This window comes from Erinaceus europaeus, chromosome 12, assembly GCF_950295315.1.
Source record: "Erinaceus europaeus chromosome 12, mEriEur2.1, whole genome shotgun sequence".
Taxonomy (NCBI): Eukaryota; Metazoa; Chordata; class Mammalia; order Eulipotyphla; family Erinaceidae; genus Erinaceus; species Erinaceus europaeus.
The window spans coordinates 62380168-62399196 of NC_080173.1; the positions used below are offsets into that span (position 1 = coordinate 62380168).

Consider the following 19029-nt stretch of genomic DNA (forward strand, 5'->3'; position numbering starts at 1 on the left):
GACTATAGTCTTTGAAGAGATATTTAACATTTGAAAACAAGCTTAATGAAGTAAATTCTTTTTTCCAATGGCATTGACTTCTTCATGTCATCACTCAGTCACCTCCATAAATTAAAATTTCCTGGGCACAAAGGGGCCAAGGAGACTATAGTCTTTGAAGAGAGATTTAACATTTGAAAACAAGCTTAATGAAGTAGACAGGTGAGAAAGCTGGATGACAGCATATGCAGCCAAAACAAAAACATGGGATGATTTCCATTACTGACAAAATATTTATTGAATGATTGATTGATTGAAAGAAAGGGTCAGAGCACTCCTCAGTTCTGGCAAGGTGGTGCCAGGATTAAACTTGTGGCTTTTTGGGCCATGAGCAAGTTGTTGATCTAGCAGGCTGAGCTATCACCTTGGTCCAATTTTCACTCTTAAATTTCAAAAATGTTATAAAAATGGTGGAAAATAAAATAAGCAAGCAGGTTTTCAAGATAATAACATGCATTTAATATGCATTTTTGAAAAAAACAACTTCATGCCACAGATGTCAAGTGAGCAAATTTTAAGGATAATAGTTGTGGATTATTTGTGGTTAATTATCTGATAGTGCAAAATAAACCATATTAGTGGTCTGGGAGGTAGTGCAGTGGATAAAGCATTGTATTGTCAAGCATGGGGTCCCGATTTCAATCCCTGCCAGCACATGTACCAGAGTGATATCTGGTTCTTTTTCTTTCTCTGCTGACCTTCTTCATGAATAAGTAAGTAAAATCTTATAATAATAATAATAATAACTATGTTATATCAAAACAGTAGTAATACACAAAAATAGACTCTTGGGATAAAAATAATAACATTTTCCAGCTAAGAGGTATTTATCATTATTTCATTTTAAAACCATGCATCTATGTACCTAATCAGAAAAAAAAAAAAAATGACTGGGCTGGGGAGATAGCATAATGGTTATGCCTAAGGCACCAAAGGTTCCAAGTTCAATCCTCAGCACCACCCCAAGCCAGAGTGGAGCAGTGCTCTTCTTGGTGCACTTCCTAACAAAGCCTCAAAACCTAGATATAGACCAGGGTCCATGAGATAGGGCAGATGTACATGTATCCATAAGTGAGGGGAAAACATATACCTTAAAGCAAAAGTGCACAATAGTTTGCAGTGAGTCAATAAGTGCAGCAAGCAAATATAAAGATCTAAAAAAGACACCACAAAGTACCTAATCAAATAGTTTCTATCTAAGACTTCGATACCCTCCTCATCTACCTATTACATGTCCCTCAATCATTCCAAAGCTAACCTTGTCAGACAAAGGACTACAAAAGCTGAATAAGGGCAAGAGACTGGCATACTTTAATCACGACTCTTTAGTCACTACCAGGCCACCCCATCACCTGGGGTCCTAGTCAGGGAATCCTGGGATTCCCACACAGACAGGATGGGCCTAGACCTCTAACAGATCCCTCTCACCACTGTCACTGGTCATCTTCATCAGGAATAGCATAATGGACCCCTTTGTGGGTCCCTATAGGACCTTGACCTCAATGTGGATCAACAATGGTAGGGACTGTTCCATTATCCCAAGGGAGGTTGGGCAACATATTCTACCACCCAAGGAAGATGGGTCCTGACAGTAGTACAGCCCGGAATGTTCCTAGCTGTGAACACAGAATTCAAGCTCAGACCTACAGGGATGCAGAGGTTACATAGGCCCCTGTGCTGAATATGGGCCCCAGATCAAATCAATGGGGTTTATAGTTAACAACACTTTCCCCAGATTTGGGAGCTACTCTCTTCCCTGATGCAACTTTCTAGTCCTTTTTCCAACTATGACACCATCTCCCCCAGACAATACCTTCGGTCCACCTGCATGTTAGCTATCAAACTCAAGCAAAAACCAGTAAAGTCACTAGCCCCTTGGAATATACCCAAAATAGACCTATTAGTTTCTTCCAAAATGGAGACCCCAAATCTCCATCAACAATATTCTTGCCTTTAGGTTCATGACTAGTCAACAATTTATTTTACTTTATATCTTATACTCTTTTTCAGCCAACAGGTTACAGATGCTACCATGATGCCAACCTGACTTCCCTGGGCAGATGACCCCACCATGAAAGATAGGAGGAAAGAACCAGACATCACTCTGGTACATGTGCTGCCGGGGATCGAACTCGGGACCTCATGGTTGAGAATTCAGTGCTTTATCCACTGCGCCACCTCCCAGACCACAGACCTTCCACCCTCTGCACCCCATAATGATCCTGGGTCCATGCTCCCAGTGGGATAAAGAATAGGAAAGCTGGGGGCCAGGCAGTGGCACCTGATTAAGTACACACAGTACCATGCACAAGGACCCAGGTTCAAGCCTGTGGTCCCCACCTGCAGGAGGAAAGCTTCAGAAATGGTGATGCAGGGCTGCAGGAGTCTCTCTATCTCTTTCCCTCTGCTATCTCCACCCCCTCAATTTATTTGTCTCTATCTAATAATAAATAAAAATAAATTAAAATAAACAAAACAAACAAAAAAAGAATAGGAAAGTTTTCAAGAGAGGGGATGGGATATGGAGTTCTGGTGGAATTGTACCCCTTTTAGCCTATGGTCTTATCAATATTTCCATTACAAAATAAAAATAAAGAAGTGACTTAAGGGGCCAGACAGTAGTGCAGCGGATTAAGTGCACATGGTGCAAAGTGCAAGGACCGGGATGTGTAAGGATCCCAGTTTGAGCCCCCGGCTCCCCACCTTCAGGGAGCTCACTTCACCGGCAGTGAAGCAGGTCTGCAGGTGTCTATCTCTCTGTCTTCCCCTCCTCTCTTGATTTCTCTCTGTCCTATCCAACAACAACAACAGCTATAACAACAAGGGTGACAATAAGGGCCACAAAATGGGGAAAATGGCTGCTAGGAGCAGTGGATTCATAGTTTAGGCACCGAGCCCCAGAGATAACCCTGGAGGAAATAGATAAATAAGTTTATAAAATTAAAAATAAAAAATGACTTAAAAAATCAGGAACGGGAGTCGGGCAGTAGCACAGCAGGTTAAGCGCAGCTGGCACAAAGCTAAAGGACCGAGGATCCCAGTTTGAGCCCCCGGCTCCTCACCTGCAGACTTCACAGGCAGTTAAGCAGGTCTGCAGGTGTCTTGTCTTTTTCTCCCCCTCTCTTTCTTCCCCTCCTCTCTCAATTTTTCTCTGTCCTATCTAACAATGACATCAGTAACAACAACTACAACAACAATAAAAACAAGGGCAACAAAAAGGCAATAAATAAATATAATAAAAAAATCAGGAACAATATAGTATACCGCTTGTGGGCCCCTAGAGGACCTTGCTCTCTATGAAGATCAACAATGGTAGGGATTGATCCATTCCCTGAAGGGAGGTTGGGCCAATAATACTCAACTACCTGAGGAAGATGGGTCCTGAAATTACTGCAGCCTAAATGTTCCTAGCCATGACCACAGAATGCGAGCTCAGATCTAGAAGGATGCAGAGGTTACACAGGCTCCTGTGCTGAATATGGGCCCCAGATCAAATCGATGAGGGGTTTATAATAACAATACTTATATGCTTTTTCCATATTTAAGAGCTACTCTCTTCCCTGATCCAGCTTTCAAATCCTTTTCCAACTCTGATACCATCTCCCCAGACAATACTTTTGGCCCACTGTATGTTAGCTGTCAGGCTCAGGCAAAAACTAGTAAAGTCATGGGCCCCTTGGAATATACCTAAAATAGACCTATTAGCTTCTTCCAAAATGGAGACCCCAAATCTTCATCTGCAATATTCTTGCCTTTAGGTTTATGACTAGTCAACAATTTGTTCTGCTTTATATCTTAACTCTTTTTCAGCCACCAGGTTCCAGATGCTAAGATGATGCCCCACTTCTCCAGACCCCTTCCCCACTAGGGAAAGAGAGAGACAGGCTGGGAATATGGATTGACCTACCAACGCCCATGTTTAGCAGAGAAGCAATTATAGAAGTCAGACCTTCCACCTCCTGCACCCCATAATGATCCCGGAGGGGAAAAGAATAGGAAAACTTTCAAGGGAGGGGATAGTTGGAATTGTGTAGAGTTGTACCTCTCTTGACCTACTGATATTTTTATTTTTTTTGCCTCCTGGATTATTACTGGGGCTCAGTGCCTGCACCATGAATCCACTGCTCCTGGAGGCTATGTTTTTTTCCCTTTGTTGCCCTGTTGTTTTATCGCTGTTGTGGTTATTATTGTTACTGATGTCATTGTTGTTGGAGAGATCAGAGAAATGAAGAGAAGACGGGAAGACAGAGAGGGGGAAAGAAAGACACCTGCAGACCTGCTTCACTGCTTGCGAAGCAACCCCCCTACAGGCTGGAACCGGGATCCTCACACTGGTCCTTGCGCTTTGCCCCCCCATATGCGCGTAACCTGCTGCACTACTGCCCAATCCCTGATATTTTTATTTTATAAATAACATAAGATAAATAAACAAAGGGACCAGAAAAATAGCACAAAATAGTACTTGGATATTGTGCTGCTTTCCCTGTGTAAGACCCAGTTTTGAGCCCAGCCCCCACTGTATTGAGGAAACGTCAGTGCTGTGATTTTCGTCTTTTCTTTTGCCTCCAGGGTTATTGCTGGGGCTCAGTGCCTGCACCATGAATCCACTGCTCTTGGAGGCCATATTTTCCCCCTTTTGTTGCCCTTGTTGTTGTAGCCTTATCGTGGTTATTATTGCTGTTGTTGATGTTGTTCGTTGTTGGATAGGACAGAGAAATGGAGAGAGGAGGGGAAGACAGGGGGTGGGGGACAGAAGGGAGAGAGAAAGATAGATACCTGCAGGCCTGTGAAGCGACTCCCCTGCAGGTGGGGAGCCGGGGGCTTGAACTGTGCTTCGCGCCACGTGTGCTTAACACACTGTGCCACTGCCCAACCCCCGATTTTGCCTTTTCTATCTATTCGTATCTGAAAAAGTAATCCCAAAGCAGTGCAGCCCTGAGATGACAAAAAAAGAAAAAACAAATAAAGTGAAATAAACCCACACTGCCATATCTCACTTCAGCAGTGCTTCTATTTTGTCATGCACGTGACCCAGGTTTGAGTCTAACCTCCATCACACTGTAGAGGAAGTTTGGTGGTGTAGTATCTTTCCTTCTCTCTCTCTATCTCTGATTCTCTATCAAAAAAAGTCACCCTAGAGAGGTGATAATAACCAAAACAAGGGCAACAAAAGGGATTCACTTCTCCTGGAGGCTATTTTTCCCCCTTTTGTTGCCCTTGTTGTTCTGGTTGTTATCACATCATTGTTGTGGTTATTATCATTGTTGCTACTGATGTCATTGTTGTTGGATAGGACAAAGAGAAATGGAGAGAGAAGAAGACAGAGGGGGAGAGAAAGAAAGACACCTGCAGACCTGCTTCACTGCCTGTGAAGTGACCCCCTGCAGGTGGGGAGCCGGGGGCTCAAACCAGGATTCTTATGCCAGTCCTTGAGCTTTGCACCATGTGCACTTAACCCGCTGCACTACTGCCCGACCCCCAAGCTTTCCATTCTTATCCTATATCCTTTCTAGGTGTAATGAACTTTACACTAGGGGATTTCACAGTGATTCTTTATGCTACACTTTAATATAACGACAATTATTACAGCCTTACCTTGTACTCAGAGACATCAGGAGAGTAATTGGATGTTAGTTCCAAAAGCTAAAAAAGAAAAGAAAAAAAAAAAATCCACATATACACAAGTCCTAAGGCTTCTCTCGTCTATCCCCAGAAAATGCTTCAGTATCTGGGTGTTCATCCTACCACTCTGGGAGTCCTACCGTGAATCCATGGCAAAACAGGGTACCAGCAGGAAGCATTTCTTTGGGCTATTTCGGTGATAAGTAAAGTTTCTTTCATTGAGCATTTTCTACATTCCAGACACCAAGTTAAATTATTTTCTTCATTCAGAGAACAATTACTTGAGGGTTGGTTGGTGGCACACCCAGTAGAGCTCAGTAGGCTCATGGTGGCCCAGTTGCTATCGACGGGGAGAAAGCTTCACAAGTGGTGAAACAGTGTTGTAGGTGTCTCTTTTTTCTTTCCCTTTTCCCTCTCAAATTTTCTGTCTCTATCTAGTAAACAGATAAAATATAAAAATTTAAGTTTAAAAAACAAAACAAGATCAGTTATAAAAAGCAAAGAATCACCGGCCGGGGAGGTAGCACAGTGGATAAAGCATTGGATTCTATAGTTTGAGGTCCCAGTTCAATCCCTGGCATTGACAAGTATCAGAGTGCTGCTCTTGCTCTCTCTCCTAAGTAAATAAATCAATCTTAAAAAAAAAAAAAGAAAAGAAAAGAAAATAGAGGGAGTTTTGGCGGTAGCGCAGCGGGTTAAGCGCACGTGGCATGAAGCACAAGGACCAGCGTAAGGATCCCGGTTTGAGCCACCAGCACCCCACCTGTAGGGGAGTCGCTTCACAGGTAGTGAAGCAAGTCTGCAGGTGTCTATCTTTCTCTCCCCCTTTGTTTTCCCCTTCTCTCTCCATTTCTCTCTGTCCTATCTAACCATGACAACATCAATAACAACAACAATAATAACTATAACAACAATAAAAAAACAAGGGCAACAAAAGGGAAAATAAATAAATAAATTTTTTTTTAAAAAAAGGTAAAAAAAAATAGAAAGAAAGAAAGAAAGAAAGAAAGAAAGAAAGAAAGAAAGAAAGAATGAATTACTGGGCATTTACTACATGCTAAGCATGACAATACAAGATAGGACCCAGGAAAGATTTCTGTAAATACATTTAATCTGACCTGTAATATATTTATTCTGAGTAGGTTTATTATAATCTTTTTTGTTGTAGTTGTTGTAAAGATAGACAGACAGACATACAGATAGACAGATATGCAGGCAGTCAGAGGGAGAGAAACAACAAAACCAGAGCTTCTCCTGGTTCTGTGGCATTCCCATTCTGTGGCTGGGGCTCCAAGCCAAACAGCATGCATGGCAAAGTACAAGCCCTACCAAGAGAGTTACCTTTCAGCTCCCACTATTGTTTTAAAATGTGCCTTAGGGGAGGGGCCAGGTGGTGACACACCTGGTTGAGAATACACATTACAGTGTGCAAGGACCCAGGTTCAAGCCCCTGGTCCCCAACTGCAGGGGGAAGCTTCACGAGTGACGAAGCAGGGCTGCAAGTGTCCCTCTGTCTCTGTCCCTCTTTATCTCTCCCTCTCAATTTCTCTGTCTCTATCCAATAATAAATAAATAAAAACTTTAAAAAATATTTATTTATTCATTTTCCCTTTGTTTTTGCCCTTATTGTTTTATTGTTGTAGTTATTGACATCTTCGTTGTTGGATAGCACAGAGAGAAATGGAGAGAGGAGGGGAAGACAAAGAAGGGGAGAGAAAGATAGACACCTGCAGACTTGCTTCACTGCCCATGAAACGACTCCCCTGCAAGTGCGGAGCCAGGGGACTTGAACCCGGATCCTTACGTCGGTCCTTGTGTTCTGTGCCACCTGCGCTTAACCGCTGTGCTACCGCCCGACTCCCAAATAAAAACATTTAAAAAAAAATTAAAGGGAGCCGGGCAGTAGTGCAGCGGGTTAAGCCCACGTGGCGCAATGCGCAGGGGCCAGCATAAGGACCCCGGTTCGAGCCCCAGCTCCCCACCTGCATGGGGCCCCTTCACAGGCGGTGAAGCAGGTCTGCAGGTGTCTGTCTTGCTCTTTCTCTCCCCCTCTCTGTTGTACCCTCCTCTCTCCATTTCTCTCTGTCCTATCCAACAACAACAGCTATGACAACAGTAACAACTACAACAAGCCCAACAACAAGGGCAACAAACATGGGAAAAACAGCCTCCAGGAGCAGAGGATTCATGGTGCAGGCACCGAGCCCCTGCAATAACCCTGGAGGCAAAAAAAAAATTAAAACGTACCTTAAATGCAATCTTTTCTCCAACTTGAGGGGCAGCTGCTAAGAGAGGTAACAGACTGTAGTCCTTCTTCTGTATCTCTACAGGATTCTGAAAAACATTAATCATGTGACTCTTACTAGCGCTGAGAAAATGTGAATCCAAGGCATCAACATGAGATATTTACATGAAGAAAGGGGAGGAAGTAAGCAACCAAGAAAGAGTATTTACCTGGATAATAGCTGATGAGTTTGTTACCGTTTCATTTAGTTGCTGCTGCTTTTGACTTTCAGTATTTCTGTTTAAAATATTGGAGACAGTTTGTCCTCGTCCTCGTCCTCGACCTCTCCCACGTATACCCCGACCCCTGGCTGCCTTCCAAGAAAAAAGTTCCTCTCCCCTACCCCATCCTCTTCCCAAACTGATGGGAAGAGTCACATTGGGTGGAGGGCCAAGAGCCTGTTTGCCATCATTTAAATCTGGGAACTTCCATCCACTAGCAACTGGAGGCTGTGCAGTTGGTCCAGAAACTGAGCAACTTCTTCCCACAAAGAGGCCTACTGTCTTTAAGAAGCCTGCTACACCATCTGAGCTGCTCTTTGTCACCATACATTGTTCATCTGACCCCGAACTAGAATCTGAACAAGAAGATGATGGTCTGGTTGTTTTGCCCTGGGCAGGAGTAGAATTAAGGGAAGTTTTGGTCGCCACTTTGTTTGCATTTTTTGTGGAGGGTGCATCCTTTGATAACTCAGTTGGGATTTTCTCTGAGGAATTTTTGACTTCCAAGTTGGCGTTGCTGTGACCATCACTGACTGACTCCGTACAAGACTCAGAGTCTGTGGAAGAACTGGGACTACCCTTTGTACAAATACTCGAGCCACCTTTCCTTTTGGCTTTTGCAAGGCTGCTGTTTCTAGAAGGAGTATTTTTTAGAGGACTATAGTTCTGGAGAGTCCAATCTTTTGCTATCAGTGCTTTAGAAGACTTTGAGATTCTTGTCTGTTTCTTATATTCACGTTTCTCTCTTTTCTTTGGTGTTTTCCTTTTGGTCTCTTCCTCATCGTCTGTAGCCTTACATGTGGCTTTGATTTTCCTCTTGCCTTTTGTCCTCACACTCTGATCTGTGACAGATCTGGATTCTAGATCATTATTACTATTGTTCTCTTGCTTCTTCCAGTGCTTCTTTGGATTTTTGTTACCTAATTCAGTTTCTTCATCTTCCTCCAGCTTAAGTGCCCGCTTCCTTGCTTTTCTAGGTAGTGCGTGTGTATTATCATTACAACTGACTATTGCAGGATTCTCAGTGACTCCTCTCTCTTCTAGTTTAACTCTATGAAAAGGAGAGAAAAAAAAAAAAACCAGAATGAGTAATTCACAAGCATGTTGGCTCTAGTACATGGTCTTACACTAATAAGTTCAATCTTTTACTGCTACCAATCAATGAAAAGAAAAGTCAGCATATTGCACCAAAGCATAAAGACTCTGGGGTGGGTGGGTGGGGAGAATACAGGTCCAAGAAGGATGACAGAGGACCTAGTGGGAGTTGTATTGTTATATGGAAAACTGGGAAATGTTATGTATGTACAAACTATTGTATTCACTGTCGAATGTAAAACATTAATTCCCCAATAAAGAAATTTTAAGACTCTTCCAGCCATTAGCAACCTATACCTCAGCTGATAATTGTTTATCTTATGGGACTGAACTTTAGATAATTATACTCAGACTTTAAGGACCTAGCGTACTGTACTCTTAACCCCTGATGACAATTGCTTATTTCGTCTTTCACCTGTTTCACCCTAATAAAGCCTTGTATTGTTTAAACCGGTAAAAAAAAAAAAAAAAAAGTCAAGTCATTTAAGAACAAAAGACATTCTGACAAAATTCCCTACATGGCGTCACTGTGGTCAACTTTCAAATCACTATGCTTTTTCTTTTGTTGTTGCTGGGACTTTTCTGTTCTAGGTTGACTGCTTTCAGGATAGATGGAGATGAGAGGGGTAGAGGAGGAAAGGAAAGAAATCACAGCATCCAAGCTTCCTTCAAAGTGGTGGGGACTGGGCCTGAACCTGGGTCGTGCACATGGCACAGTAGCACACTAAGTGAGCTATTTTGCCAACACTCAAAGGATTAGTATAATTTACTGAATACTGGCTGAATCCTAAACATTTTAATTTTTAAAAATATTTTATTTATTTATTCATGAGAAATGATAGGAGAGAGACATCACTTTGGTATATGTGCTGCCGGGGATTGAACTCATGACCTCATGCATGAGAGTCCAAAGTTTTTTTTTTAATTTTTATTTACTTATTCCCTTTTGTTGCCCTTGTTTTATTGTTGTTGTTGGATAGGACAGAAAGAAATGGAGAGAGGAGGGGAAGACAGAGAGAGGGAGCAAAAGACAGAGACCTACAGACCTACTTCACCGACTTTTTTTTTTTTGCCTCTAGGGTTATCACTAGAGTTAGGTGCCTGCACCACGAATCCACTGCTCCCAGAGGCTATTTTTCCCCCTTTTGTTGCCCCTGTTGTTTATCACTGTTATTATTATTGTTATTGCTGTCATTGTTGTTGGATAGGACAGAGAAAAATTAAGAGAAGAGAGGAAGACAGAGAGGGGGAGAGAAAGACACCTAAACACCTGCTTCACTGCTTGTGAAGCAACTCCCCCGCAGGTGGGGAGCTGGGGCTCTAACCGTGATCCTTATGCTGGTCCTTGCGCTTTGCGCCATGTGCACTTAATCCGTGTTACTACCCGGCCACCTTTTAGACATTTTTTTTAAATTTTTTTTTTTTTCCAGAGCATTGCTCAGCTCTGGCTTATTGTGGTACAGGGGCTTGAACCTGGTACTTTGGAGCCTCAGACATCAGTCTTTACATAATCTTTACACTATCTACCCCCATCCAATCTCAAACATTTTCTATACATTTTCTCTCTCATTATGAACAGATTGCAGTTCAGACAAGTAACTTGCCCCAAATCTTCAGCTAGTAAGCAAAAATGGAATTTGAACTTTAACTTTTTATTTATTTATTTTACTTGTTTTTATTGGATAGAGACTACCAGAAATTGAGAGGGAAGGGGAAGGTAGTGAGGGGGAGAGACAGAGACACTTGTAGCCCTGCTTTGCCACTTGCAAAACTTTCCCCCTGCAGGAGACTGAACCTGGGTCCTTACACTGTAATGTGTGTATTTTAGCAATTTATTTTTTAAATTTTATTTATTTATTTATTTATTTACCAATGAGAGAGTGGGGAGGGTAAGAAAGGAGAGATACCTGCAGCACTGCTCCACTACTTGTGAAGCCAGGGACCAAATCTTAATTTACCTTCAAAGTTCACAATCTTTCTATTACGCCGATATTTCCTACCTGAAAGGTATTAACGTTAAAAACCCATTTTTGGGGTCTGGGTGGTAGCACACCTGGTTGAGCGCACGTTACAATGTGTAAGAACCCAGGTGTGACTCCCAGGTCCCCACCTGTAGGGGGAAAGCTTCACGATTGGTGAAGCACTGCTGCAGGTGTCTCTGTGTCTCTCTTCCTCTCTATCCTCCCCTTCCTCTCGATTTCTGGCTGTCTCTACCCAATAAAAAAATAAAGATAAAAATTAAAAAAAAAACAAAACATTTTTCCCCCTTCAGAGTTAACACTAGGGACAGAGAGAAATTGCCTGGACAGAGAGAAATTGAGAGAGGAGGGGAAGACAGAGAGGGAGAGAGACAGAGACACCTGCAGACCTGCTTCACTGCTTATGAAGCGAACCCCCTGCAGGTGGGGAGCCAGGGGCACCCAGGATCCTTGCCCAGGTCCTTGCGCTTTGTTCTCTGTGTGCTTAATCCGGTGCCTAGCCCCCATTTCTGTTTTTAAATGGAGGCTGCTTGTTCTTTTAATGTAGCACCAGAGATTTGTACATGCATAATATAGACTATAGTCTCTTCTAGGTTGCTTAAAAAAAAACTGTATTATATATATAGTTTCAATTTAGAGAAATACTATCTGGGATAGAGACAAACAAGTCCATGGTATTTTGTGACTATTAATTTTACAAGTGGGCAAAAGAATTCATCTGGTAGGATGTCTCTGCCTTGCCATGCACACAACCTAGGTTCAAGTCCCTGTCAAACGATATAGGACAGAGTGCTATGGTACCACGGGAAGCTTCATGCTGCTGTGTCTCCTGTACCTGTCTCCCTATCAGAAGGGGGGAAAAAAGATGTTGGCCAGGGGTGTCAAATGATGAATGCTTTATGGCCCTAGAGGGGACAAAAAACAAACAAAAAGCAATTTTATTTATTGACTGATTAGGTCCTACAGGGCCCAGATATTTACTTAAACATTACTCTTTGGGTGTGCCTGTTTCGGGATTAGATTGACATCTGAACCAGAAGACTAAATAAAACTTTTCCCAATGTGGGTGGGTCTCACCTAAAGTAGAACAGAATAAAATAGAGTAGACCAAGCAAAGGAGAATTTGCTCTCTCTGCCCTCCTGCCCTTTATTTCTCCCCCTCCTTTCATTGCAGGGTTTCATCACTTCAGATGAACTTTTTTCAGATGGGGGTGGAGGGGAAGGTACCACAATACAAAGGTTTCTTCCAACATGGTGGGAACCAGGCTTGAGCCGGGGTTATATGTAAGCCAAAGACACACTATCCAGGTGAGCTTTCTTGCAAGCCCTCTGCCTCTCATTTTTGAACCGCAACTCAATAATATGGTGTATAAATAAATCTTTGCAAAAATTATTTTACTACAAGGAAGGAATTTTTGTTCTTCCATAAACTGGCAATAGACCATTCTTCCTCTCCTCCTCCTCTACTTCTTCTTCTCCTTGACTATGTATTTAAAGCATAATCTGCACTTTTAGCAGGCATTTTTGAGCATGCTTGACATTGAGAAGTTTCAGGTTTCTGTTACTGGACTGCATGTGTTACAGCTGGGCAACAGCAGTGGGAGGTGGTACAGTGGCTAAAATGTTGGACTTAAAAACATCAGGTCCTGAGTCTGATACTCACTTATCGTTTGCCAGAGTGATGTTCTGTTTCCTTCTCTCTCTCTCTCTTCCTCCTCCTCCTCCTCTTCTCTCTCTTCTTTCTAGATTTACCTATTAACACATAGAGAAAGGGAGAAAGAACCAGAGCATCACTCTGGCAAATGATACTCGAGTATCAAGCTCAGGACCTGTTTTTTTTTTTTTTTTGCCTCAGGATTATTGCTGGGGCTCAGTGCCTGCACCATGAATCCACTGCTCCTGAAGGGCATTCCCCCCCCCCTTTGTTGCTCTTGTTGTAGTCTTGTTGTGGTTATTATTGTTGTTATTGATGTCGTTTGTTGTTGGATAGGACAGAGAGAAATGGAGAGAGGAGGGGAAGACAAGAGAGGGGGAGAGAAAGATGGACACCTGCAGACCTGCTTCACCGCTTGTGAAGCGACTCCCCTGCAGGTAGGGAGCCTGGGCTCCAACAGGGATCCTTCCACCAGTCCTTGGTCCTTGCGCTCTGCGCCACGTGCGCTTAACCCGCTGCGCTATCGCCCAACCCCCAAGACCTGATGTTTTTTTAAGTCCAACATTTTAGTCACTGTACCACCACCCACTGCTGTTGCCCAACTGTAACAGGTGCAGTCCAATCACAGAAACCTAAAACTTCTCAATGTCAAGTATGCTAAAAAATGCCTGCTAAAAGTGCAGATTATGCTTTAAATACAGTCAACTGTGTGGCTCATCACATTTTTTTCAGTGACCGGAGAAAGATATAGGCAATCATATTTTGATAAGAAAATATACTACAAACACCCTCTTAAAAAATTTAAGGTACAGTAACTAATCTGATTTGGTTTAATATATGTTTCATTCTTCACAGTACAAAAATACATAATCATACAAATCAAGATAAAATAAGATACAGGTATCAGGAGTAGAATAAAGAGAAATAAAACTCTGAGAGGTCAGAGATATTTTTGTATTTTTTTAAATTTTTAATCTTAATTTATTGGATCGAGACAGCCAGAAATCAAGAGGAAAGGGGGAGATAGAGAGGAAGAGAGACAGAGAGACACCTGCAGCCCCGCTTCACCACTTGTGAAACTTTCCCCCTGCAGGTGGGGACTGGGGGCTTGAACTCGGGTCCTTTGGCACTGTAACATATGTGCTCAACCAAGTGCACCACCACCCGGCCCCAACAGATTTTTAACATTAGAAAACCAAATACTAATTTGAGGGACATATACACCATGTTCATAGCCGAATTTTTCACAACAGCCAAAGAGTGGAAGCAGCCTAAATGTCCATCAACAGACAACTGGCTAAAGAAGTTATGAGATATATATTCCATGGAACACTACTCTGCAACCAAAAAGACGATATTATGCCCTTTGGGACAAAATGGAGAGAACTGGAGGTGATTCAGTTTATTGAAATAAGTAAAGAGATAGTGGTCTGGGAGGTGGTGCAGTGAATAAAGCATTGGACTCTCAAGCGTGAGATCCCACCTTCAATCCCCAGAAGTACATGTACCAGAGTGATGTCTGGTCATTACTCTCTCTCTTCCTACCTTTCTCATGAAAAACTAAATAAAATATAAAAAAATAATAATAAGTAAATTGGGGAGTCAGGCAGTAGCGCAGCGGGTTAAGCGCACGTGGCACAAAGTGCAAGGACCTGCGTTAAGGATTTCATTTCAAGCCCCCAGCTCCCCACCTGCAGTGAAGTCGCTTCACAAGCAGTGAAGCAGGTCTGCAGGTGTCTATCTTTCTCTCCTCCTCTCTGTCTTCCCCTCCTCTCTCCATTTCTCTCTGTCTTATCTATCCAACAATGACGACAACAATAACAACTACAACAATATAACAACAAGGGCAACAATAGGGAATAAATAATGAAAAAAAAATTTTAAAGTAAAGCAATAAAAGATGGTTTCATTCATATGTGGGATCTAGAGATCTGATATACATACAAGAATTTGGGGCAAAAAATAGAATCAAGCAGTGTTTCTTTTATTTATTTTTTTTCCTTTTTTTTTTAGCATTTTGTTCTTTCTTGTCCCATTTTTTTTTTTAATACTTTATTTGTTTGGATAGAGACAGGGGAGTGGGGAGATAAAAGAGGGAGAAAAACAGAGAGACACACCTATAATCCTGCTTCACCACTCACAAAGCTTTCCCCCTGCAGGTGGGGCCCAGAAGCTTGACCCCAGGTCCTTGTGCACTGTAGCATGTGCACTCAACCTAGTATGACACCACCTGGCCCCTCAAGCAAAATGTTTCTGAGACTTGTGAGAACTATAGTCATTATCTTTGGGAAGGAGGGTGGGGACACTGAACTTTGGCAGTGGATGCAGTGTGAAACTATATATTGTCATCTTACAATCTTATAGTTTATTATTAATCACAAATGAAAAATTAATGCAAACAAATAAACAAAATACCACATTGCTGCAGCCCAGGAGGTAACACAATGGAAAAAACATTGGACTCTCAAGCATGAGATCCTGAACTCTAAATGCCCAGCAACCCATGTACCAGAGTGATGCCCTGGTGCATTCACACTTGCTCTCTCTCTCAAACAGATGAATTAATTAATTAATTAATTAATTTGCCTCCAGGGTTATTGCTGGGGCTCAGTGCCTGCACTATGAATCCACTGCTCCTGAAGGCTATTTTTTCCCCTTTGTTGCCCTTGCTATCATTGTTGATGGATAGGACAAAGAGAAATGGAGAGAGGTGAGGAAGACAGAGAGGAGAGACAGACTCCTGCAGACCTGCTTCACCGCTTCTGAAGCGAGCCCCCTGAAGGTAGGGAGCCGGGGGCTGGAACCGGGATCCTTACCTCATCCTTGCTCTTCATGCCATGTATGCTTAACCCACAGCACTACCACCCGGGCCCCCAGATGAATCTTTTAAAAATATATATTACTAGGGGCCGGGTGGTGGTGCACCTGGTTGAACGCATGTATTACAATGCACAAAGACCCAGGTTCAAGCCCTCAGTCTTCACCTGCAGGAGGAAAGCTTTGCGAGTGGTGAAGTAGTGCTGCAGGTGTCTCTATGTCTCTCTCCCTCTCTATCACCCTCTTAATTTCTGGCTGTCTCTATCCAATTAACAAAGATAATAAAAATAAATAAATAAATAAAATATATATTACTGGGCAGGGGTAGATAGTATACTGGTTATGCAAAGAGACTCTCATGTCTGAGGCTTTAAAAGTCCCAGATTTAATCCCCTGCACCACCATAAGCCAGAGCTGAACAGTGCTCCGGTGGGAAAGAAAAAAAGATAAAACATATATATATATATATTTCTGCCCCTATCTATGAGCTTCATCATTTAGCAGCAAAAAAGTAATTATAATAAATCAATAAATAAAAAGATATACTTATTTATTGAACAGAGAAAGTGAACCCGAGCATTGCTATGGCTCAAAGAAACACCAGCTCTCCCTACATTCAAGAACAGGGTTTGGTCCAACAATCGATTCCATCAGACAAAGCATCCCGGAGAAAAAATAAGCTCGTGGCTACGCAGCCCCACTCCTGACCGCGCAGCGCGATCGGAATCTCCGGGCGGCACCATGTGCAACTTCACAGAGGTCTGGCCAGGGAGCCGGAGCCCCGTGCGCAGGCGCAGGCACGGCGCGGCGCGGCGCGGCCGCAGCCCCCTCCCGCCGCCCGCCAGGAGCGCACCTGAGGTTGTCGTTGTCCCGCACCAGGCGCGCGCTCTCGCCGGGGGGCAAGAGCCCCTCCGCCAAGTAGAGGCCCAGGGGCGCCCCCGAACTGAAGCCGAAGCGCTGGCGGATGAGACTGATGAGATCCGTGACCACTCGGCATCTGTTCAGGTCCACTAGGAGCCAGAAGGTTGTACAGTGCGGGGTGGTTGGCGGCGGGTAGTCAAATTGAAGTCGTAGCCTAACCGTTTCGGAGGCTGCCATCTTGTTGGACGCTCAACGGAAGCCGGGAGATGCCACAGCGCTACCGCGCAGCGTGCTCGGGCGGCCCGCCCCCTTCAGCCTGGGGCCGCGCGCCCCCTACTGGTGGCAACTGGCTCTACAGGCGTCGTAAATGGCAGGAGCCCGGTCAGGGCTGGTTGAAATCAGTTCTATTCACAACAGATTGAGATAAGAACGTAAATGAGCCTAAAAGGCTGGAATAGTGCAGGTGAAGCTTTGACTTTGTATGTTAGCTCTTCTTTCAGCCACCAGGTTCCAGATGCTACTGTGATGCCAACCGGACTTCCCTGGGCAGATGACCCCACCAATGTGTCCTGGAGCTCCACTTCCCCCAGAGCCCTGCCCACCAGGGAAAGAGAGAGGCTGGGAGTATGGAGCCACCTGCCAATGCCCATGTTCAGCGGGGAAGCAATTACAGAAACCAGATCTCCCACCTTCTGCACTCCATAATGACCCTGGGTCCATACTCGCAGAGGAATAAAGAATAGGCAAGATATCAGGGGAGGGGATGGGATACAGAGTTCTTCTGGTGGTGGGAATTGTGTGGAGTTGTACCCCTCTTATCCTATGTTTTTTTTGTCAGTGTTTCCTTTTTTGTGTGTGTGTTTCTTTTTTATAAATAAAAATTATATTAAAAAAGCAAACGAAAACCACTCACAAAACAAAGAGAGAGAGAACATAAGTGAAATAAATTGCTTTATTCCTCGCCTGTGTATCACTATGGACAAACAGTTGTTTGACATTAGTGGTCTTCTGTGATATCTGTTCATATGTGTGAAAGAATTTCAACTAACAACTCCCGATAATTTTAGCTGACATTTTCATAGTTAGGAGTTGTGAAATATCTAATTCTGTGTGTATTTTAAATGTTAAAAATTCAAAACCGTTAACCACTCAAATATATCCAGAGGGATTTAGACACTATACTACCTTAGTACCCACTACCATTCATATTTGTTAAAGAGTTAGGCATTGGGAGTGGGACGGTAGCGCAGCAGCTCAGTGGGTAAAGCACATGGCGCCAAGCACAAGGACCTGTGTAAGGATCCTAATTGGAGCCCCTGACTCCCCACCTGCAGGGGAGTCGCTTCACAAGCGGTGAAGCAGGTCTGCAGGTGTCTTTCTTTCTTTCCCCCTCTCTTGTCTCCCCTCCTCTCTCCATTTCTCGCTGTCCTATCCAACAACCGACGACATCAATAACTACAACAATAAAACAAGGGCAGCAAAAGGGAATAAATATTTTTTTAAAAAAAGAGTTAGGTATTGGCAGGGGTAGATAGTGTAATGGTCATGCAAAGAGACTTTCTTGCCTGAGGCTCCAAAGTCCCAGGTTCGATCCCCCACACCACCATAAGCGAGAGCTGAGCAGTGTTCCAGTTTAAAAAAAAAAAAAAAAGTATTAATGACACAAGGGGAAGAGGGACAAGAGAACCAGATTAAGATGCTTGAAACTTTGGGGGTGGGGGTAGGGGGAGCAGCATCATAGTGACTATATGAGAGTCTTTCATGCCTGAGGCTCTAAGGTCTCAGTTTCAAGCCCCAGTATTACCATAAACCCGAGCTGAGCAGTGTTCTGGGGTGTGTGTGTGTGTGTGTGTGTGTGTGTGTGTGTGTGTCTGCATCTCATTCAAATAAATAAAATAATTTTTAAAAGATGTCTGAAGCACATACTTGAGAGTCCAACACTTTATCCACTGCACAACCTCACAAGACTCAACATATTTTAAAATACTTGTGTGGCTTCTTAATTGTGTTCTGGGCCAAACTCAGTATTCAAAATATATTGGTGATAGTACACATAAAAATCACATTTATTATTACTATAATTCACTAAATGTACAGCTGCATTTTGTCTAAAAATGTGTATGCCTTAATTCAAAACACTGCTCAAAATATGAGACACAATAAAATGGTGTGCATATGTAAACTTAAAATTTAAAAGAAATATATATATATAATATATATATTATATATATATATAACAGTTTTGAGAAAAAGCAGGAGGAATACATTCACTGGCAGAAATTTTAATATTAGAGTAATAACAACAAAATGACACTAATATAAAAAAGGACACACAGGGTGAGGGAGGTCGGGCGGTGGCACAGGGGGTTAAGTGCATGTGGCGCAAAGTGCAAGGACGGGTGTAAGGATCCCGGTTCGATGTCTGCAGGTCTGCAGTTTTCTGTCTTTCTCTCCCCC

At 43.1% G+C, this 19029-nt stretch overlaps 1 protein-coding gene across 1 annotated transcript in view; it reads right to left on the minus strand.

Moving 5' to 3' along the window:
- Nucleotides 1–16847, minus strand: part of COIL (coilin) — a 35344-nt gene extending 18497 nt beyond the window's left edge. Inside the window, exons 1-4 of the mRNA XM_016189818.2 lie at nt 16565–16847; nt 8143–9217; nt 7909–7995; nt 5635–5682 (exon numbers count right to left, since the gene is read on the minus strand). Coding sequence (XP_016045304.1) covers nt 5635–5682; nt 7909–7995; nt 8143–9217; nt 16565–16809 — 1455 coding nt within the window. The 5' untranslated portion in view covers nt 16810–16847. The remainder of the gene's footprint in view (nt 1–5634; nt 5683–7908; nt 7996–8142; nt 9218–16564) is intronic.
- Nucleotides 16848–19029: the final 2182 nt, after the last annotated feature.